The following is a 17,332-nucleotide window of genomic DNA, read 5'->3' as shown; positions in this document are numbered from 1 at the left end:
TAATATGAAATCTACATTAACTATATTTTTAAAAAAATAAATGTATTCTCATAGGTAATCTGGTGGTTTTGAATTGGAATCATATATTAAGAAACACACATAAAGTATGTTTTTAGGAATTATTTTCACCAACATTCCACTACCTTATTAAGAACATGAACAAAATGAGGGAGATTCATATTAATGTGTATATTTATACACATGCCTGCTTTCTAAGATGCGTGTGTTCTCATTCTTGGAAGACATGTGATTTTTATCCACATTCACAGCTCTCCTTATGTTCATGGAATACTCACGTTGCTTGACCGTAGAGACACACGGCCTCCGCAGCGTGCACAGAACTTGGTGCGACAGTAGGAGCAAAGATGGCCGCATCCATCAGCAAACTTTGTTTTATGACAGATTCCACAGGTCGGAGCATCATCTTTGTGCTCGCCCTGGTAACGCCGTGCTTCTTCCCCTATTTTTCTCACTTGTTCCTTATAGCTTTCAAACTGTTGATGCAATCTCCTAGGCAAAAGAGAAAATGGTAGCAAACGAAGTAAATTATGGGAGACAAAAACAAGAACAAAGAAAACAAGGAATTTTTCCTAACCAAAAGGAAGAATAGCTATTTGAACTAAAGCAAAACATACAAAGCTATTTACCCCACTAACCATACCGTCAAACGTAGGATATGTATCAGCAGATTCCATAATCCCAGTTTTGCTTTTTAGCACTGAACTATGTGTATGCAGAATCTATATAAGCACTGCTTGTCCCCAGAGGTGAAATTCGAGTATCTACTCCATGCCTCTGTTTCTTTTGTATTTTTAAAAATATTTCAACTGAGAGCTCAACACTTTACAACTACAGTCACGTGTGCATATAACTGAAACAAAAATTACACAAAATATTTCGCCTACACACATATGATGTACTCTAATATTTTCTATTGTATTCTACATTTAATACCGAATATAATTCAAAAATAAGTTTGTCAGAGTAAGTTGATTCCATGACCCACTATTTAAGCATGATGCATACTTTAAAAATCATGCTCAAATACTGCCTCATGGAATCAATTTACTGTGACAAACTTATTTTTGAATTATATTCGGTATTAAACTTAGAATATGATAGAACAGGCCAATATGATAGAAATAGCCAATGACTACTGGCTATTTCACCAAAAGAGGAACTCCTGCTCAAGTTCATCTGGGTATCTGAGCCAGTTTTCTGGATTTGAGTATTCCTTAGGACACAGAGTACACAGATGCTATTGTTAATTCAGCAGTTAGTTTGTTGTTCTCCATCTAAGATAACTGTGGGGAACTGATACTCCCTGGAAATAGAATCAAATAAGTTATGTCCAGGTACTACAGTGTTTGAGGTACTGAGATTTCACTATATTTTCTTTTAACCTTAATAGCTCTTAAGCAGAACTTCTTTGATTTCTTTAAAAATTATTAAATTCCTTTCCTGCTTTGCCACTTGACACCTTTTCTGTTTAATTCCAATAGTTAAAGCAAAAATCCAAGCACCAGCATATGAGTGTAGTTTAGAATCTGAACTATTTCCCAATGTAAAGATGGGCTAATTTCACTTCATAAAGGAATATATGTGATATTTCATTTATTGAATGCAAGATTATCTGGTGAATTTATTGAAGAGTTATTTAATATGTTCAATTTTTTATACTTTAAGTATAATTAATCTAGGGCAAAGCTGGTAGAAAACAAATGTGGACATCTGTTATTTCAAAAGTTATCATGCAAAATGGCATGGCAAACTTCTTCCACTAAAGAAAATAATTACTAAGGAATAGGAACAAGGAAATATCTCTAACCAAAGAAACTCTAAGCATAAAGAGAGTGCATAATAAATATTTATTGTGAGAACCACCACATAAAATATATTTAAGTATATATAAATAAGAAGGTGAAAGCTAGACTAAGGAAAAAGTTTCCCTATAAACTTATTCTAAAATATAGAACATAATGCAGTTTGGGTGTTGGCAAACTTTTCAGAAAAAAGGTCAGATTGTAAATATTTTATACTTTGAGGGTCGTGTAGTTACTTTCGCAACTGCTCAATTCTGCTGTAGTAGGAGAGTAGCCACCGATAGTATGTAAATGAATGAATGTAAATATGCTCCAATGAAACTTTATTTACAAAAACAGATGACAGTCCAGATTTTGCCCATACAGCAGTTTGTCAATTCCTGATTAGTATATGTTTTATGCTAAGATATAATGGTTTGAAAACCAAAGTTTCTTTGTGTTTTTAAATTCAAACAGAAAGGAATTTTACAGGGCTTAATCAAAAGGGAATCTATTTCAGGAAATCTTTGTATGATATATAGATGCAGGGCACTGACTACTGAGATAAAACATTACTCTATTGCAGTCTCATAACATTTCATTTGGGTCACTCATAGACCAGTTAACATTTTGATTATGTATTTTTACTATTTCTGTACATAACACCTCTCTTCTACCAAACAGTAAACAGTATTAAAATGAACAGTTTAGCAAATAGTTCAGACATATGCTTCCTTAGTAGCAGCCAATATTTGCTGAATGGAAAATTTATGCATATACATATTATTTTTCTTAGCCCATTTTGAGGAAAAAAAACAAAAAATTTACAAACAAGTTCATATTGAGGACAAAATATCCTAATACACCCTGCTTCACAAAACACTAAAAATTCTGGGTGTAATACCTAAAATAATAGCTTATAATTTATGTTTGAGCTGGAGAGAAAGTATGCAAAATTCTCAAAGGACAAAAATGGAAGAGAAGCAGTAATTCGGAAAAATAACATATCTCTAAAGCAGAAGCCTAGGAACATGCACTGAGGCTCAGTAATTAAGGAATAGGAGCAAGGAAATATCTCTAACCCAAGAAACTCTCAGCATAAAGAGAGTGCATAATAAAAACTGTTAAAACTGACCAAGAACTTCAGTTTTAACTCTTGTACAAGTGATTGAAAATAAAATTTGAGTTAGGTATTCACCAAAAATAACTGAAATAGAGTGCATGATATCCAAACCAGTAGCAGAAAAAATATGGAATGAGAAAAAAGTTCATCCAAAAGAAGATAAGAATTAAAATAAGTTTATAAACATAGACAAGGCAGAACAATTAAATATTACGATAGGAGATGGTAAAAAACTAACACATGAGGAATCACAAGTGTTACACATTACAAGCAGCAGCATCAAATACAAAGATCATCACATTAGATTTTACAAATGTAGCTAAATGAAGTTTTGAAGAAATATACCCAAAATAAAAAGGCACAGAATGTTTGAAATGAAAGGACAGAAAAAAGATATCCTAGGGAATTATTAACAGAAACAGACAAGCAAACAAACAGAAGGTGATGTAGAACTTATATTAAAAAGCATTACTACAGAGGGTAAACTACTATTAAAAAGCATTCATTTTAGTTTGTACATGACAATTATCAACTTAATTGCATATAACATACACATATCTATCCAGCAGATTAAACTCACTTGTTAATCTTGCTGTTGACTTCTGTGTGTGTGTGCATAAAAATGTATATATATGTGCTTAATACAGATCTAAACTTTTCCAAAACTCTAGTCCTCTAAGGTACTAAGCTTGTTTTATTTCTTAAGCTGGTGGGTGAGGGGTTACATGATGTACATTTTATTTTTTCTTTACACATTACATATATGTCATATAATACTATTTTGTATGTATAAATGATTTACTATTAGAAAGAAAAAAGTTCTATTTCATCAAATTGCATTAAATAACAAATGAGGGCTATACAGAATTGAAAAGATTAATGTGTTTGACAGCATTGAAACCTGTGAAATAACTGACCAACCATGTCATGTAATTCATTTTAAAAAGAAATACATATATTTAACCACATACAGTAAGAATGTGAAGCAGATATTATTATGATATCATCCATTTTGTTGATAAGGAAACTAATTTTTGTCTAGGGCATTGCTTTTACTTTCTACCTGAATATATATTGTAAATTCACATTCTTTACATCGTGTGTTTAGCTTAAAAAATGATAATTATGGATTAAACTTGAAAATTAAAATGTTTCTGGAATCATTAATATGTCAACTATCAAGTAATGTCATCTTCTGATTGTGGCTAGTTGATGAAACAAAAAGCTATGAAAAAGCAAAAACTATGCTGAGGAGCTCATGCCATGAACGTCTACAAAGCCCTTACTCTTACTTAATAATATTTCCATTCATTTTTTAACTCCTTCATATTATTTATTCCCAAACTTTGTTTTCTCAAATTCACTTCAAGCTACTATGTCCTCTTAAAAGACTCAAGATACTCTTTTGATGATTTGTGAACCTTTTATTGGTGTCCTAAGCACTCATGCATTTTAGCCTGTGAGGTCTCTTGGCGGTGAGAGGTGGACAAGCAGCAATTGTTCCTTCTCTAATTGGCCATGGCAAGTGAGTCGGTTAGATGAGACTTCTCCACTGAGGTATGACAATAAGATCTCTAGCTTCTCACTTTCTCTATGGGGGATCTTGGAATAAGTCCTAAGGAAGACAGCCACGAGCGGACAGTGTTCTTCTCCCAAAGGGACAAACCTAAGTGGCCTGGGGAAGGTTTTCACCAAGTGCTTCATCCCAAAGCTTATGAGGCCATTCACACAGGCATCATTCCAAACTCTAACAGTAATCACATCCTTCTGAATGCTGGCCCTTGGTGACCTGTACCCATCTATGGCCTCCTCTCATGTGTTTTAGAAATTCCTTTTTAGTTTCAGCAGCAAGCCACGTTTAAACTACTAGCATATACATCCCAGCAGGGAGTATAATGAGAGAAGAAAGAGCTTGCCTTTCCTCAGCCTAGAACTGTCTTACATTTTCACATATTTTTCTTTCTGGGTTTCTTCCTTTGCTTACAGATAGGATTCCCCTGTTCTGCTCTGGAAGAAAAGGTCCAACTCAGGTCTCTGTCAACTTCTCCAACTTATTTCCTGGTGTGCTCCCCATTTTACCAGTAGATATTATGGAATGAGGGAAGGAGGGAAGGAAGAGAGGAAGGGAGTTAGGAAGAAGGGAGGGAGAAAGAAAGGACAGTCTTCCTTGCTCCCACATCCATAAAATCTACCTACTCCATAACCTGAACTACTCTATTAAATTGTTCTGTTCAAATACAACCTTAATGCCCGTTTCTCAATTCGTATTCCTCTTACATTACTCTAGTATCTCATGCTGTCAAGATGCTGTCCTCATAACAAAATATGCCTTTGGAACCAAGATACGGGTAGTGAAATCATAAACAGCATATTTATTTTTTGTATTTGATGTTTTAATGCTTTAATCTATATCAAATTTGTGACAGTGTTCTAGTATGAATAATAAATGAAAAAACATATTTATTATATGGTCTTACAGTAAATGTGGGACTGCAAATGTGAAATCTTTTTGTGAAATTTATTTGTACACTTCAATTTTAGAATTAACTATATATTCTTATTGATTAGTGAGGTTGAAAATGTATAATCACAAATCACAGATTTAAATTATCTACATGGAAAATGGAGAGATAAAATGCACCATACTATCAAAATAAAAGCATTGATGTTGAAATGGGTTTTATCTTGGGATATTATTTTTTCCATTGTTTCACCATATAATAATAGTTGCATTATTTTAATAATTGTACATTCAATTCAAGAAACTCTAAAATTCAATTTGTAACAAGTTGTTTGGGTGCTAATGGTATGTATTTTGAAAACAAAGATGAATGTCTAAAAAACTAAATATCATTCTGTAACTGTCTGAAAAGCTAAATATCATGCTCTGAATGAAAAATAAATAATTTAAACAAGCAATTATTGATGATGTTTGTACAAATTAATAAGTATTTTTGAATGAGTAAATGGTAATAGTGGAACATAGAGAAATCTTTCTAATTACCACAGTACTTCACATTTTTCTGTTTTGTATTTTTTCTTCAATCTCACTTCTTCTTCCCAAAGAAGTGAGAATCTAGCAGAAAATTCTACCTTTCTTCCTGGCTTTCCTTTATGAAGTCCAGGCAAATAGAACTGGATTTTTCCAGAGGAGAAAAGAATGGAGGCTATTGTTTTAAAGTTTCAAAACTACAAGTAGCAGGTTCTGAAAGCAGGTAAGGGCTTTCTCTGAGATAAAAGAAAGTCAAAAGCCAGGATAATTTGTATGTAGTACTCCCAAATGAAGGATTGCTTTGGTATATGTATACAATGGCAGAAGGACACGGGCACTGAAAACAGGAACATGGCCTCTGTTTCCCTTCTCACCCTTGGCACAGAAAACAGATCAGTACCATCATGTGTTCCCCTCATCAGCCTTAGCCCATGGGCACCACCAAGGCCTTATGAAGTTAGTGAAATGGATATTAGAGACAGGAGAGTTGTTCTGAGAATCATGGGCTGATTAAGAGCCTCCAAAGCCATGGGGTTGTCCAAGAGGGACCCCTGATAATGACTGACATTCAACGTTTTGCTAGTCTGGTAGGTTGCTTTATACACATGTTGACATCACACTTTACCTTTGAACATAAATTCACAGTTCTTGACTTCAATGAATGTATAATCAATTTAGACAGTAAGTTATACATAAATATAAATTAGCAGTTTTTGGCAGCATGTACTGTGTCAAGGAAGGACAGTAAGTCATATAATTGTACAGTAAAAAACTCTTTCTTATCTCCACAATTGTCCCCCTTTTAGTTAAATTGCCTTTTTGATTCCACTCCATAATAGTGGAGTGGTAAAATTTCACAAAATTTCAAGGGTGACTATTATTATTACTATTAATATTATTATTGAGATGGAGTCTCACTCCTGTTGCACAGGCTGGAGTGCAGTGGCATGATCTGATCTTGGCTCACTGCAACCTCCACCTCCCAGATTCAAGGGATTCTTCTTCCCCAGCCTCCTGAGTAGCTGGGATTACAGGCGTGCGCCACCACACCTGGCTAAGTTTTGCATACCTTTTTTTTTTAGTAAAGATGGGGTTTTGCCGTGTTGGCCACGCTGGTCTCAAACTCCTGACCTCAGGTGATCCAACCGCCTCTGGCTCCCAAAGTGCTAGGATTACAGGCGTGAGCCATGTGCCCTGCCGGTTATTATTTTTTTAATGATTGTTGCAAATAGTGGTGTCTTGTGTCAGAGTTGAGATGAAAATAACAAACAGCACAGTCTTTTGGGCAGAAAGATTAACTAATGACGTTTTGTGCTACAAAATAGTTGGAAGGGGGATGGTTGTGGGGTCTTGGAATGCCCATGAAAACAAAATCACAAACTAACTACTCAAAGTTCTACCATCAGGCCAGGCACAGTGGTGCATGCCTATAATCCCAGCACTTTGGGAGGCCAAGGTGGGAGGATCGCTTGAGCTCAGAAATTTTAGACATGTCTGGACAACAAAGCTAGACTCAATCTCTATTTAAAAATTAAAAATATATTAGCCAGGCATGATGGTGCATGCCTGTAGACGCAACTACTCAGGAGGCTGATGTGGGAGGATTGTTTTAGCCTTGGAGGTTGAGGCTACAATGAGCCGTGATCACGCCACTGCACTCCAACCTGGGTGATAGATTGAGACCCTGTCTAATACAAAAACAAAACAAAACAAAAATACCAAAGTTCCTCAATTAGGAAGGTGCAGAAATAAAGCCACTGTTCAAATGGCTGGTGCTAGTATCCTACCACCTCTGCTAAGGTATTCTGCTCTAGAAGACACCACCAGAGTCACAACAGGAGATTCCAGGAAAATGATGGCCAGTATGTTGTGGCTCTGCATCTAATTCAGATTCCATTCACATCTCATGCAAGCACATTTGACTAATGGAACCTAAATTACATCAGGGGTTCTAGCTGCAGGAGAGTCTATGAAATTCAGTTTTTGGATTTCTAGCTTTTTCTTAAGACTTCCTAAAATGATTTTGAAATAGATATTGTGAGGGTCAGTCTTCCACTTCAGCTACAACCCTGTAATCTATGTAAAATTGCTTAACTCCTTCCACTGTACCATGGGTGAACAACATCTGTGTCTAGGATCTCGCTTTCCTGTTCATTTTACATTTTATCTCTCCCTCCTCCCTCTCCTCCCCTCTTTCTCCTCCCCTCTTTTCCCCTCCTGTCCCCTCACCTCTCCTCCCCCTCTTCTTTTCTCTCCTCTCCGTCCCTCTCTTTTTCTTCATCATTCACTAAGCACACATTACTATGGAAAGCATTTTGCCTCCACCAGGAAATTTAAAAAATAGATTTGGTTCCCCTAACATATTACTTATATGAGGGGTCTTCAAAAAGTTCACAGAAAATGATTATTATTTAAAAAGTAGGCATAGATTTCAAAATTTTCTTGCACCAAAATGAACTTGTACTAACTTGTTATAACAACTTTGAACAGGATCTATTAATAGTTTGAGGCACTAAGAAGGATAAAACATCAGTTCGAAAAGAGCTCCTACAAGAGCAACATGAATTCTGCTAAAACTGAAGCAAGAATAAACATCAAATTTCAAGTGAAGCTTGGGCAGAAGAAGAGTAAAAACACTGATGCTTTATGAAAAGTTTATGGGGATAATGTTCCAAATAAATCAGCAATTTACAAATTGATAACTCATTTTTAGAAAGAGATGATTTTGAAGATGAAGCCTGTAGTAGGAGACCACACACATCAATTTGTGAGGAAAAAAAATCATTTTGTTCGTGCCCTAATTGAAGGGCACTGACGAATAACAGCAGAAATAGTAGCCAGCACCACAGACATCTTAATGGGCTCAGCTTACACAATTCTGCCTGGAAAGTTAAAGTTGACCTAACTGTCCATTTGATGGGTGCCAAAGCCATTGCACCCAGATCGGCTGCGGAGAAGAGCAGAGCTTTCAATGGAAATTTTAAAGAAGGCTAAAGATGCTAAAGCATTTATCTGAAGAATTGGAGATGAAACATGGCTTTACCAGTATAATCCCGAAGACAAAGCACAATCAAAAGAATGACCTTCAAGAGGTGGAAGTAGTCCACTCGAAGTAAAAGCAGACCAGTCAAAAGCAAAGGTCATGGCAACAGTTTCTTGGGATGCTCAAGCCATTTTGCTTGCCAACTTCTGGGGGAGGGGGGGGCAAAGAATGATGAGATCTGCTTATTATGAGAGTGTTTTGATAAAGTCAGCCAATCTTTCTCTTTATTTTTTGAGGTGGAGTCTCCCTCTGTCGCCAGGCTAGAGTGCAGTAGCAAAATCTCGGTTCGCTGCAATCTCTGCCTCCCGAGTTCAAGCAGTTCTCCTGCCTCAGCCTCCCGAGCAGCTGGGATTACAGACATGTGCCACCATGCCCAACTAATTTTTGTATTTTTGTAGGGATGGGGTTTCGCCTTGCTGGCAGGATGGTCTTGATCTCCTGAACTCATGATGCCCCGCCTCAGCCTCACAAAGGGCTGGGATTACAGGCGTGCACCACTGCGCCTCAGCCAAGTTAGCCACTGTTTCATAGAAAATGTCCCAGGAAAAGACGATCTGGGAGTCCTTCTCCACCACAACATTCCTGCTCATTCTTTTCATCAAACAAGGGCAATTTGCCAGAATTTTGATAGGCAATCATTAGGCATCCACCTTAGAGTCCTAAATTGAATTCTAACTTTCTTTTGTTTCCTAATCTTAAAATATCTGTGAAGGGCACTCATTTTTCTTCAGTTAATGTTGTAAAAAATACTGCATTGGCATGGTCAAATCCCAGATGTGCATGGGTTACAAAAGTGTCTTGAACTTGATGGATCTTATGTAGAGAAGTAACGTTTGTAATTTTTAAAAATTTTTAATCCCTTTTTTTTCTGAAAACTTTGTGAATATATGTACTTGTGTCTGTCTAGTTCATTTTATCTGGTTAAAAAGGTACAGAGACATCAAATCAAGGTAAAACTTGGACTCAGATACAAGGTACATATACAATCAATCAAGCAAACAAACAAACAAAAAACCCTCTTTTCTGCAGTGATTTAATGCACAGCACAAATCTATCACCTGTGAATAAGGACCCTCATTATTCTTAGCTCGGATTATTTCACTAGCTTTCTAACTAGGTTTCCTGCCAATAGGTTCCCTCATTCTAGTACATCTTTCATACCACCTGAATGATCTTCCTAATAAACTGAACCAATCATGTCAATCTACTGATTAAATATCATCTCTGAGGTAGTTTAATTTCACATCCTGTGGTACAAGGTCCCCCCTTACTTATCTATTAGCATCTGTCACATACATTTTCTCATACATCTTACACTAAAATCATATTAAACTTTCTAGCTATTTGTCAAACACAGTAGAATCTTCCAAACACCAATTCAACAAACATATATTGAGGTCCATTTTACAATCCACACTTCTTAAGGCTCTGGGAGTACAAAGAAAGCGTAAGAAGGTCTTGAGTTTCAGTTCTTTTATTATCTGTTATACCTATTATAAATACAAGTTGTTTACAGGTGTCAGCATATAGTATCCCGCAAAAGGAACTGATTGCAACTGCAAACGTATGTAACTCAGATGAAATTGCTTTTACTGCAGTGTATTTTTCCTTCAGCCTTGAACTTCCTTTCATACCTTGAACCCTTACCAAGTATCATTAAAACTTTCACTTATCAATACCTTACTAATCTAAATTTACTTATGTGAATTTTTCACTTAACACCAGCTGTAGGAATATAATATGCTATTCTAGATATGAGCATACAGGCTCTTTTTTGGAAGAAGTAGGAATTATTCTACCATTTGTCTTTGTTGTGTGCTTCAACCCTTTTTGTGAATCACTTCTGAAATTTAAGAAATCTAGTTGTACAGTTTAAAGCCAGGGTTTTCTGCTTTGGCAGGACTTGGGGTTCATTACTATAACATCATTTAAACACTTTGCATAGAGTGAGACAAGATAAAGAAAGGATTCCTTATCTTTATTTCCAGTGTGAAATGGAAACATTTAGGAAAATACAGGCACAGGAAAAACTCCAAAGATTAATGGGTACAATTTCCTCATTTTATAAATGGGAACATTTAGGGACATGTCTTATGTGACTTACATAAGGCTGGTAAAATGGTTAGTGTTAATTAGGTCCTCTATTTCAAACTTTCCACTACACCATTCTGTTTCAGAATACTAATTTTAATTATGGCTAAAGGAATGGAAAGTTATTGCTTTGTAAGAGGTGTTTCCGTGGTATCCTCAAACTTAATAAGCATCAGAATTTTCTAAAAGACTTGTTAAAATGCAAATTTTTGGACAAACCTACAGAGCTTCTGATTCAGGAGGTTTGGGATAAATTCCAGAAATAAGCTTTTTTAGTAGTTCTGGTGCAAATTATCCAGAGACCACCATGTGGCAGAGACTGCAAACAGTAAGAATAAACTTGAAAATGAAGGCAGCTTTTTTCCCAGATCTGTCATCTCACTTCATAAAAATAATCATCCCAATGAAATTTTAAGCATAAATGAAAATCTGGAGCACTACCCCTCTGAAAACATGCTGAATAATTTAATATTATGTTATATATACATATTTAACCTGATAAGCACCATTGTTTAAAACTTACAATTTTATGAATCACAGAAATGTGCACATTTGCGTATGTGAGTTTTCCAAAGCATCCTAGTGTTTTGTACACAAGCTTAAATATACATTGCTTCAGGGGTAATATTCTAAATATCTCAGTAATTCAGAAATTTATACCAGATGTATTTGAGTAACTTTTGAAAATTACTACAGTTCAACAAATTATCAGTTTGTATCTAAAAACATGTTTGATCTTTAGTTTAAAATGAGTATAGTTTTTCTTATTGCAAATGTCCAGCAGATGGCACTAAAGCTTTTTATTTTTGCATTATATTCTACAATCGTTATTTAAATTACTTTTCTTTAAAACATCTTATTTGTTAAAAAAAATTAGTACAATCAGCAGGAGATTTGACTTATTAGGAAAATGTGTTTTCAGAGGTAGCTAAAAAAGAACAAAATAGAAATTTATAAAATGTTGCAATTTTTGCTCTTTTGCAGAAGACTGTCATTCTACATACCATTTTATTAAATTGTATATTAAGGGTTTTGTACATTTTTCCATTGTTGGTAGTTTTTATGGTCCTCCATTTAGCATTGTTAAAAATGTATTTCATCCAATCAGCATCCCACAGTGTTCTGAAAGCACTGAGAGATGACACTTACAAAAATAAGAGCATAACCGATGATTAGCTATTAGTGTTTTATAGTCTATTACTTCAGTCAAGCATTTATTTTTAATTCCATTTTCAATTTACCATAGGAGGCCACTCCTGGGTAAGCATTAAATGAAGACATCTGAGGACACGAAGGCCCACTAGCATAGGTTTAAAGTTTCTGCTGCACTCCATCTCCCAAGAAATAACTTCACTGTGTTCCTGAATGCTATGAGGTGCTACATATGTAGAGGGCTCATGTGTTGGGTCTTAGAAATATTGTTTCTAGATTATGGAACAATATTACTGCTTTCTAACATTGGAGATATATCATAGGTGTGAAACTGAAAATGTGGTTCAAGAAAGGGTCATTTCAATATTTTGACAAACAAATTATCTCATTCACAGTGCAATTCAAAGAAATAAAATCAAGTAAAATTAGGAGAAACCATAAAGTAGTATATGAATTAGGAATACAATTTTAAAAGGAATGAAGGTAAGTTTTAAGCAAATAATCTTAACAGGTAATATTGGGATCATCTACATTACAGATATGTAATCAACTGATATTAAATAGGTCTAATCAGACTCCATGCAAACTTTTCCATAATATGTCCTATGATCATGCCAACCTACCTAATACATAAAGAGCAAACTCCATGTGCTGGCAATTTAGAAGACAGTGGTGTCTACATACATGATCAAGCCAAAGTGTTAAGAACCAGTTCATGCCTGCATCTACTGGAATGCAAAACACACTGTAAACATTGCCTTAGCTGTATTCTTGACTATTTTCACTAGAATTGCTATGTTATGTTACTGTATAGAGGGGAAAAAAAAACCTTGATTTCATTATACAACTGGACACTTTTTGGAAGGAATTAAATATAATAGTTCAGGCATAAGGGTGAGTCTGGCCTAGTCAGGATCAAACCTAGTTCTATTTTTTAGTTCATGACCATGAAGAAATGATTTAAACTCTGTTGCTCAATCTCATCATTTATGAACTGGTGATAGTAATAGCAACTTTGTAAGATTATTGGGAGGGTTAATTGAGATAATCAATGTAAAGTGCTTAGCACCATGTCAAGCCTATGGTAAAAGCTCAATAAATATTAGCTATTTTTATTATACATAGACATAGATAATACATGAGGGAAATAGAGTTCTTTGCTTTTAAGTTTCTGAGTACACTTAGCTGATAACTTGGGAAGGCAGTGATGACTGGCAGGATTCCCTGGCAGATGGGGATCAGTATGAGTGGCTTAGATGATCTATCAATAGATCACAAGTGAGGGGCAAAAAGGTCATCTTGTAAGATGGAAGTCAGAGTGAAAGATGAATCCACAGGTAAAATTTCTTTTTTTTTTTTTTTTTTTGGAGGGCATAGAAGACTACAAGGAAAATAAGGGAAAGTTTGGAATTTCTTAGAGACTGGTTAAATTGTTATGACTAAAATGCTAATAGTAATAAGGATGGTAAAAGGCTTTTAATAGTAAAAGGTCCAGGTGTCAGCGTCTTAGATGGAAATGAGGAACTTATAGGAAATGGAGCAAAGGTCACACATGCCATGCCTTAGCAAGGACCTTGGCTGCATTCTGTTCCTACTGTAGGGATCTGTGGAAGTTTAAGCTTGAGTGATGTTTAGGGTATCTGATGAAAGAAATTTCTAAGCAGCAAAGTGTTCAAATGTGGTCCAGTTGCTTTTAATAGCCTATGTTCAGATGCAGGGACAAAAAAATGACCTAAGATTGGAATTTATGTTTAAAGAAACAGTACATAAAAGTTTGGAAAATCTGCATCTTGGCCATGTGATAGAGAAAGAAAAGGATTTTTTTTTTTTTTGGCTTTTCTTTCTTTCTTTTATTTTTTTTTTAATGGATTGGAGGTTTCAGTGGGACGGGAGAATCACAAGGAATCAGGTGTTCAGAGGAATGTATTGAGTAGAGGTGAGGAACTAGCATGTTGAAAAGTAAAAAAAAGGAGAGAAGGAGAGGAAGAAAGAGGAAGAAAAAGAGGGAGAGAGAACAGGAATATTGCTTCATTCTAAAAATGGGTATTAATAATGGCCGATCAATATTTTGTGTATTTAAAATGGAGAACTCTATAAATATTTATTGAGTTTATTTGTTCCGGATCTGAGTTGAAGTCCTGGATATCCCTATTAATCTTCTGTCTCGTTGAGTCTAAATCTCGTTATGGGTCTTATGTATCTAAGTATTAAGATCTCTTATTGTTGATTGATCCTTTTACCACTGTATCTTTGATGCTTTGAAATCTATTTTATCAAATGTGAGAATTGCAACTCCTGCTTTTTGTTTATTTATTTATTTTTGCTCTCCATTTGATTGGTAAATTTTTCTCCAACCCTTTGTTTTGAGTCTTTGTGTATCTTTGGATATACCGTTAGGTTTTGGCTGTATCTTTTGATTGGGGGATCTAGTCGATTTAAATTTAGGGTTAAATTTAAAATAAAATCTTTTATGAACAAACAAGTACTCAGAGATTTTATTACCACCAGGCCTGCTTTACAAGAACTTCTGAAAGAAGCATTATACATAGAAAGGAACAACCAGTATGAGCCTTTCTAAAAATATACCAAAAAGTAAAGAGCATCAACATAAAGAAGAATTTACATCAACGAATGGATAAAATAGCCAGTTAACATCAAATGGCAGTAACCCTAAATGTAAAATTCCTTTTGTGGGAAGTTCAGAAGATATAACCACTGGTGGAATACAAGTAATTTTGTCTGAAATTTTTTTCAGCATTTTTATGGTCATTGCTGATTCACAGCAAACCAACAAAGAGATTCTAGAAATCTGATATTTATAAAGAATTATCATTAGTATTATCAATGCACTGATAAATGTAAATTGCTTGAATCACAAATATTTCCAATGCTCTAAAATACTTGGTGAATGAATTACATACAAAAAAATTTTAATGTGAAAGTCTTGTTTTCCTTTTCATTTTTAATGCCTGATAAATTTACATACATCAAATGTATCCTTCTTATTAGTGAGCTAACCAAATTGTATTGCCTTTTCTTCTTTTAGATGATAAACTATGTTCAGGTATGTGTTAGCTAAGGGAGAGGGGCTTTCAATGTTACTTTGACAAAGTATCATTACCTTACATTTTTAATATTTGATCAGAATAATTCCTTTAAAATGTCAATGGTCCTATAAAGCTCTTTAAGCTGCTTTGTTTCTCAGACATCACAGAGCCATTAGGTGATAAATGAGAAGTGCAGTGTTCCCTAATTTCCAGAACATCTAATGACTTCATCTCCCTGGAAAAATTCTTCTGCTGGTAAAGTTTGTGCTCATCCATTCTGGTTACCAGGGTCTCTATGTGGCCACCTGTAACAATCCTGTATTGTCTCTTCAGAGGTTCTGAACACTCAATTATCCCTAGTGACGGAATAATGAAGATATGTTGATTTTACTCTGGGTATAGAAGGAAAGTATATTACTTGCCTCTTGACCTCAAGAAGTGAGTGCACAAGCATATTTCTTGGTTTTAGGTTTAATCTCCATGTGTGCCAACACTCAAGAAAAGAACTGAGCCCAGTGGTTCTAGGGCCAAATTTCCTAGGTTCAGAACTTACTTGGGCTCTTCCTCTTATTTAGCTTGTGACCTGGCAAGGTACTTAACATGCAAAGACTCCACATTTTCCTCTGTAAAATGAGAATAATAATGCCTACCTACTGTGGGGTTGTTGCGAGGATTGGGAAATAGGAACACTTTTACACTGTTGGTGAGAGTGTAAATTAGTTCAACCATTGTAGAAGACAGTGTGGAGATTCCTCAAGGATCTAGAAATAGAAATTCAATTTGACCCAGCAATCCCATCACTGGGTATATATCCAAAGGACTATAAATCACTCTATTATAAAGACAAGCACATGCATGTTCATCTCGGCACTGTTTATAATAGCAAAGACCTAGAAGAAACCCAAATGCCCATCAATGATAGACCGGACAAAGAAAATATGGCACATATACACCATCTAATACGATGCAGCCATAAAAAACAATGAGCTTGTGTCCTTTGTAGGGACGTGGATGAACCTGGAAACCATCATTCACAGCAAACTGACACAAGAACAGAAAATCAAACACCGCATGTTCTCACTCATAGGCAGGTGTTTAACAATGAGAACATGTGGACACAGAGAGGGGGACATCACACACTGGGGTCTGTTGCAGGGGGATTAGGGGAGGGATAATGGGAGGGAGGCTGGGGAGGGATAACGTGGGGAGAAATGTCAGGTATAGGTGATGGGGTAATGGTGGCAACAAACCACCTTGCCATGAATGTGCCTATGCAACAATCTTGCATGATCTACACATGTACCCCAGATTCTAAAGTGCAATAAAATAAATAAAATAAAAATAAAATGGCTGATATGTGCAAAGCACTTAGGGAGGTGTGAAACAATAGTAAGTCCTTAGTAAAATATTAGTGACTTTATCATGTATAGAGGAAATAGTGAACAAAAATCAGATAAAACATCTGTTATGGTCCTGTGAAATGTAACATTATTTAATGAATTGAAATATATAAATAGGATCCAGAACTATGAAATAAAATATATAGATTGAGTCCAGATTTTTTTAAAGCAGTATCATCAAATAGTCTATCTGTAAAGCTTAAGTTGAACAGCTGAGTAATATAAAATGTATTTCAAAAAGGCTTCCTCTTTTTCAGTTTTAAAAGCAGAGGAATACAAGCTCCTGAATTTTACTTGAACAGTATACCATAGCAGCCGTCATTAGGTACCGTATTTTCTTTTTTTTTTAAATTTTTTATTGGATTTTAGGTTTTGGGGTACATGAGCAGAGCATGTAAGACAGTTGTGTAGGAACACACATGGCAGTGTGCTTTTCTTTCCTTCTCCCCTTCACCCACATTTGGCATTTCTCTCCAGGCTATCCCTCCCCACCTCCCCCTCCCACTGGCCCTCCCCTTTTCCCCCCAATAGACCCCAGTGTTTAGTACTCCCCTTTCTGTGTCCATGTGCTCTCATTTTTCATCATCCGCCTATGAGTGAGAATATGCGGTGTTTCATTTTCTGTTCTTGTGTCAGTTTGCTGAGGATGACATTCTCCAGATTCATCCATGTCCCTACAAAT

At 35.5% G+C, this 17,332-nt stretch overlaps 1 protein-coding gene across 50 annotated transcripts in view; it reads right to left on the bottom strand.

The window, feature by feature from the left end:
* RIMS1 (regulating synaptic membrane exocytosis 1) overlaps window positions 1-17,332 on the bottom strand; it is a 514,861-nt gene that overhangs the window by 306,764 nt on the left and 190,765 nt on the right. For all 50 annotated transcript variants that reach the window (XM_035296065.3, XM_078369518.1, XM_035296067.3 and 47 more), the window contains exon 3: window positions 297-510. In XM_035296065.3, coding sequence (XP_035151956.3) covers window positions 297-510 — 214 coding nt within the window. The remainder of the gene's footprint in view (window positions 1-296; window positions 511-17,332) is intronic.

This window comes from Callithrix jacchus, chromosome 4 (assembly GCF_049354715.1).
Source record: "Callithrix jacchus isolate 240 chromosome 4, calJac240_pri, whole genome shotgun sequence".
NCBI lineage: Eukaryota > Metazoa > Chordata > Mammalia > Primates > Cebidae > Callithrix > Callithrix jacchus.
This window is presented reverse-complemented; position numbering and strand designations above follow the sequence as displayed.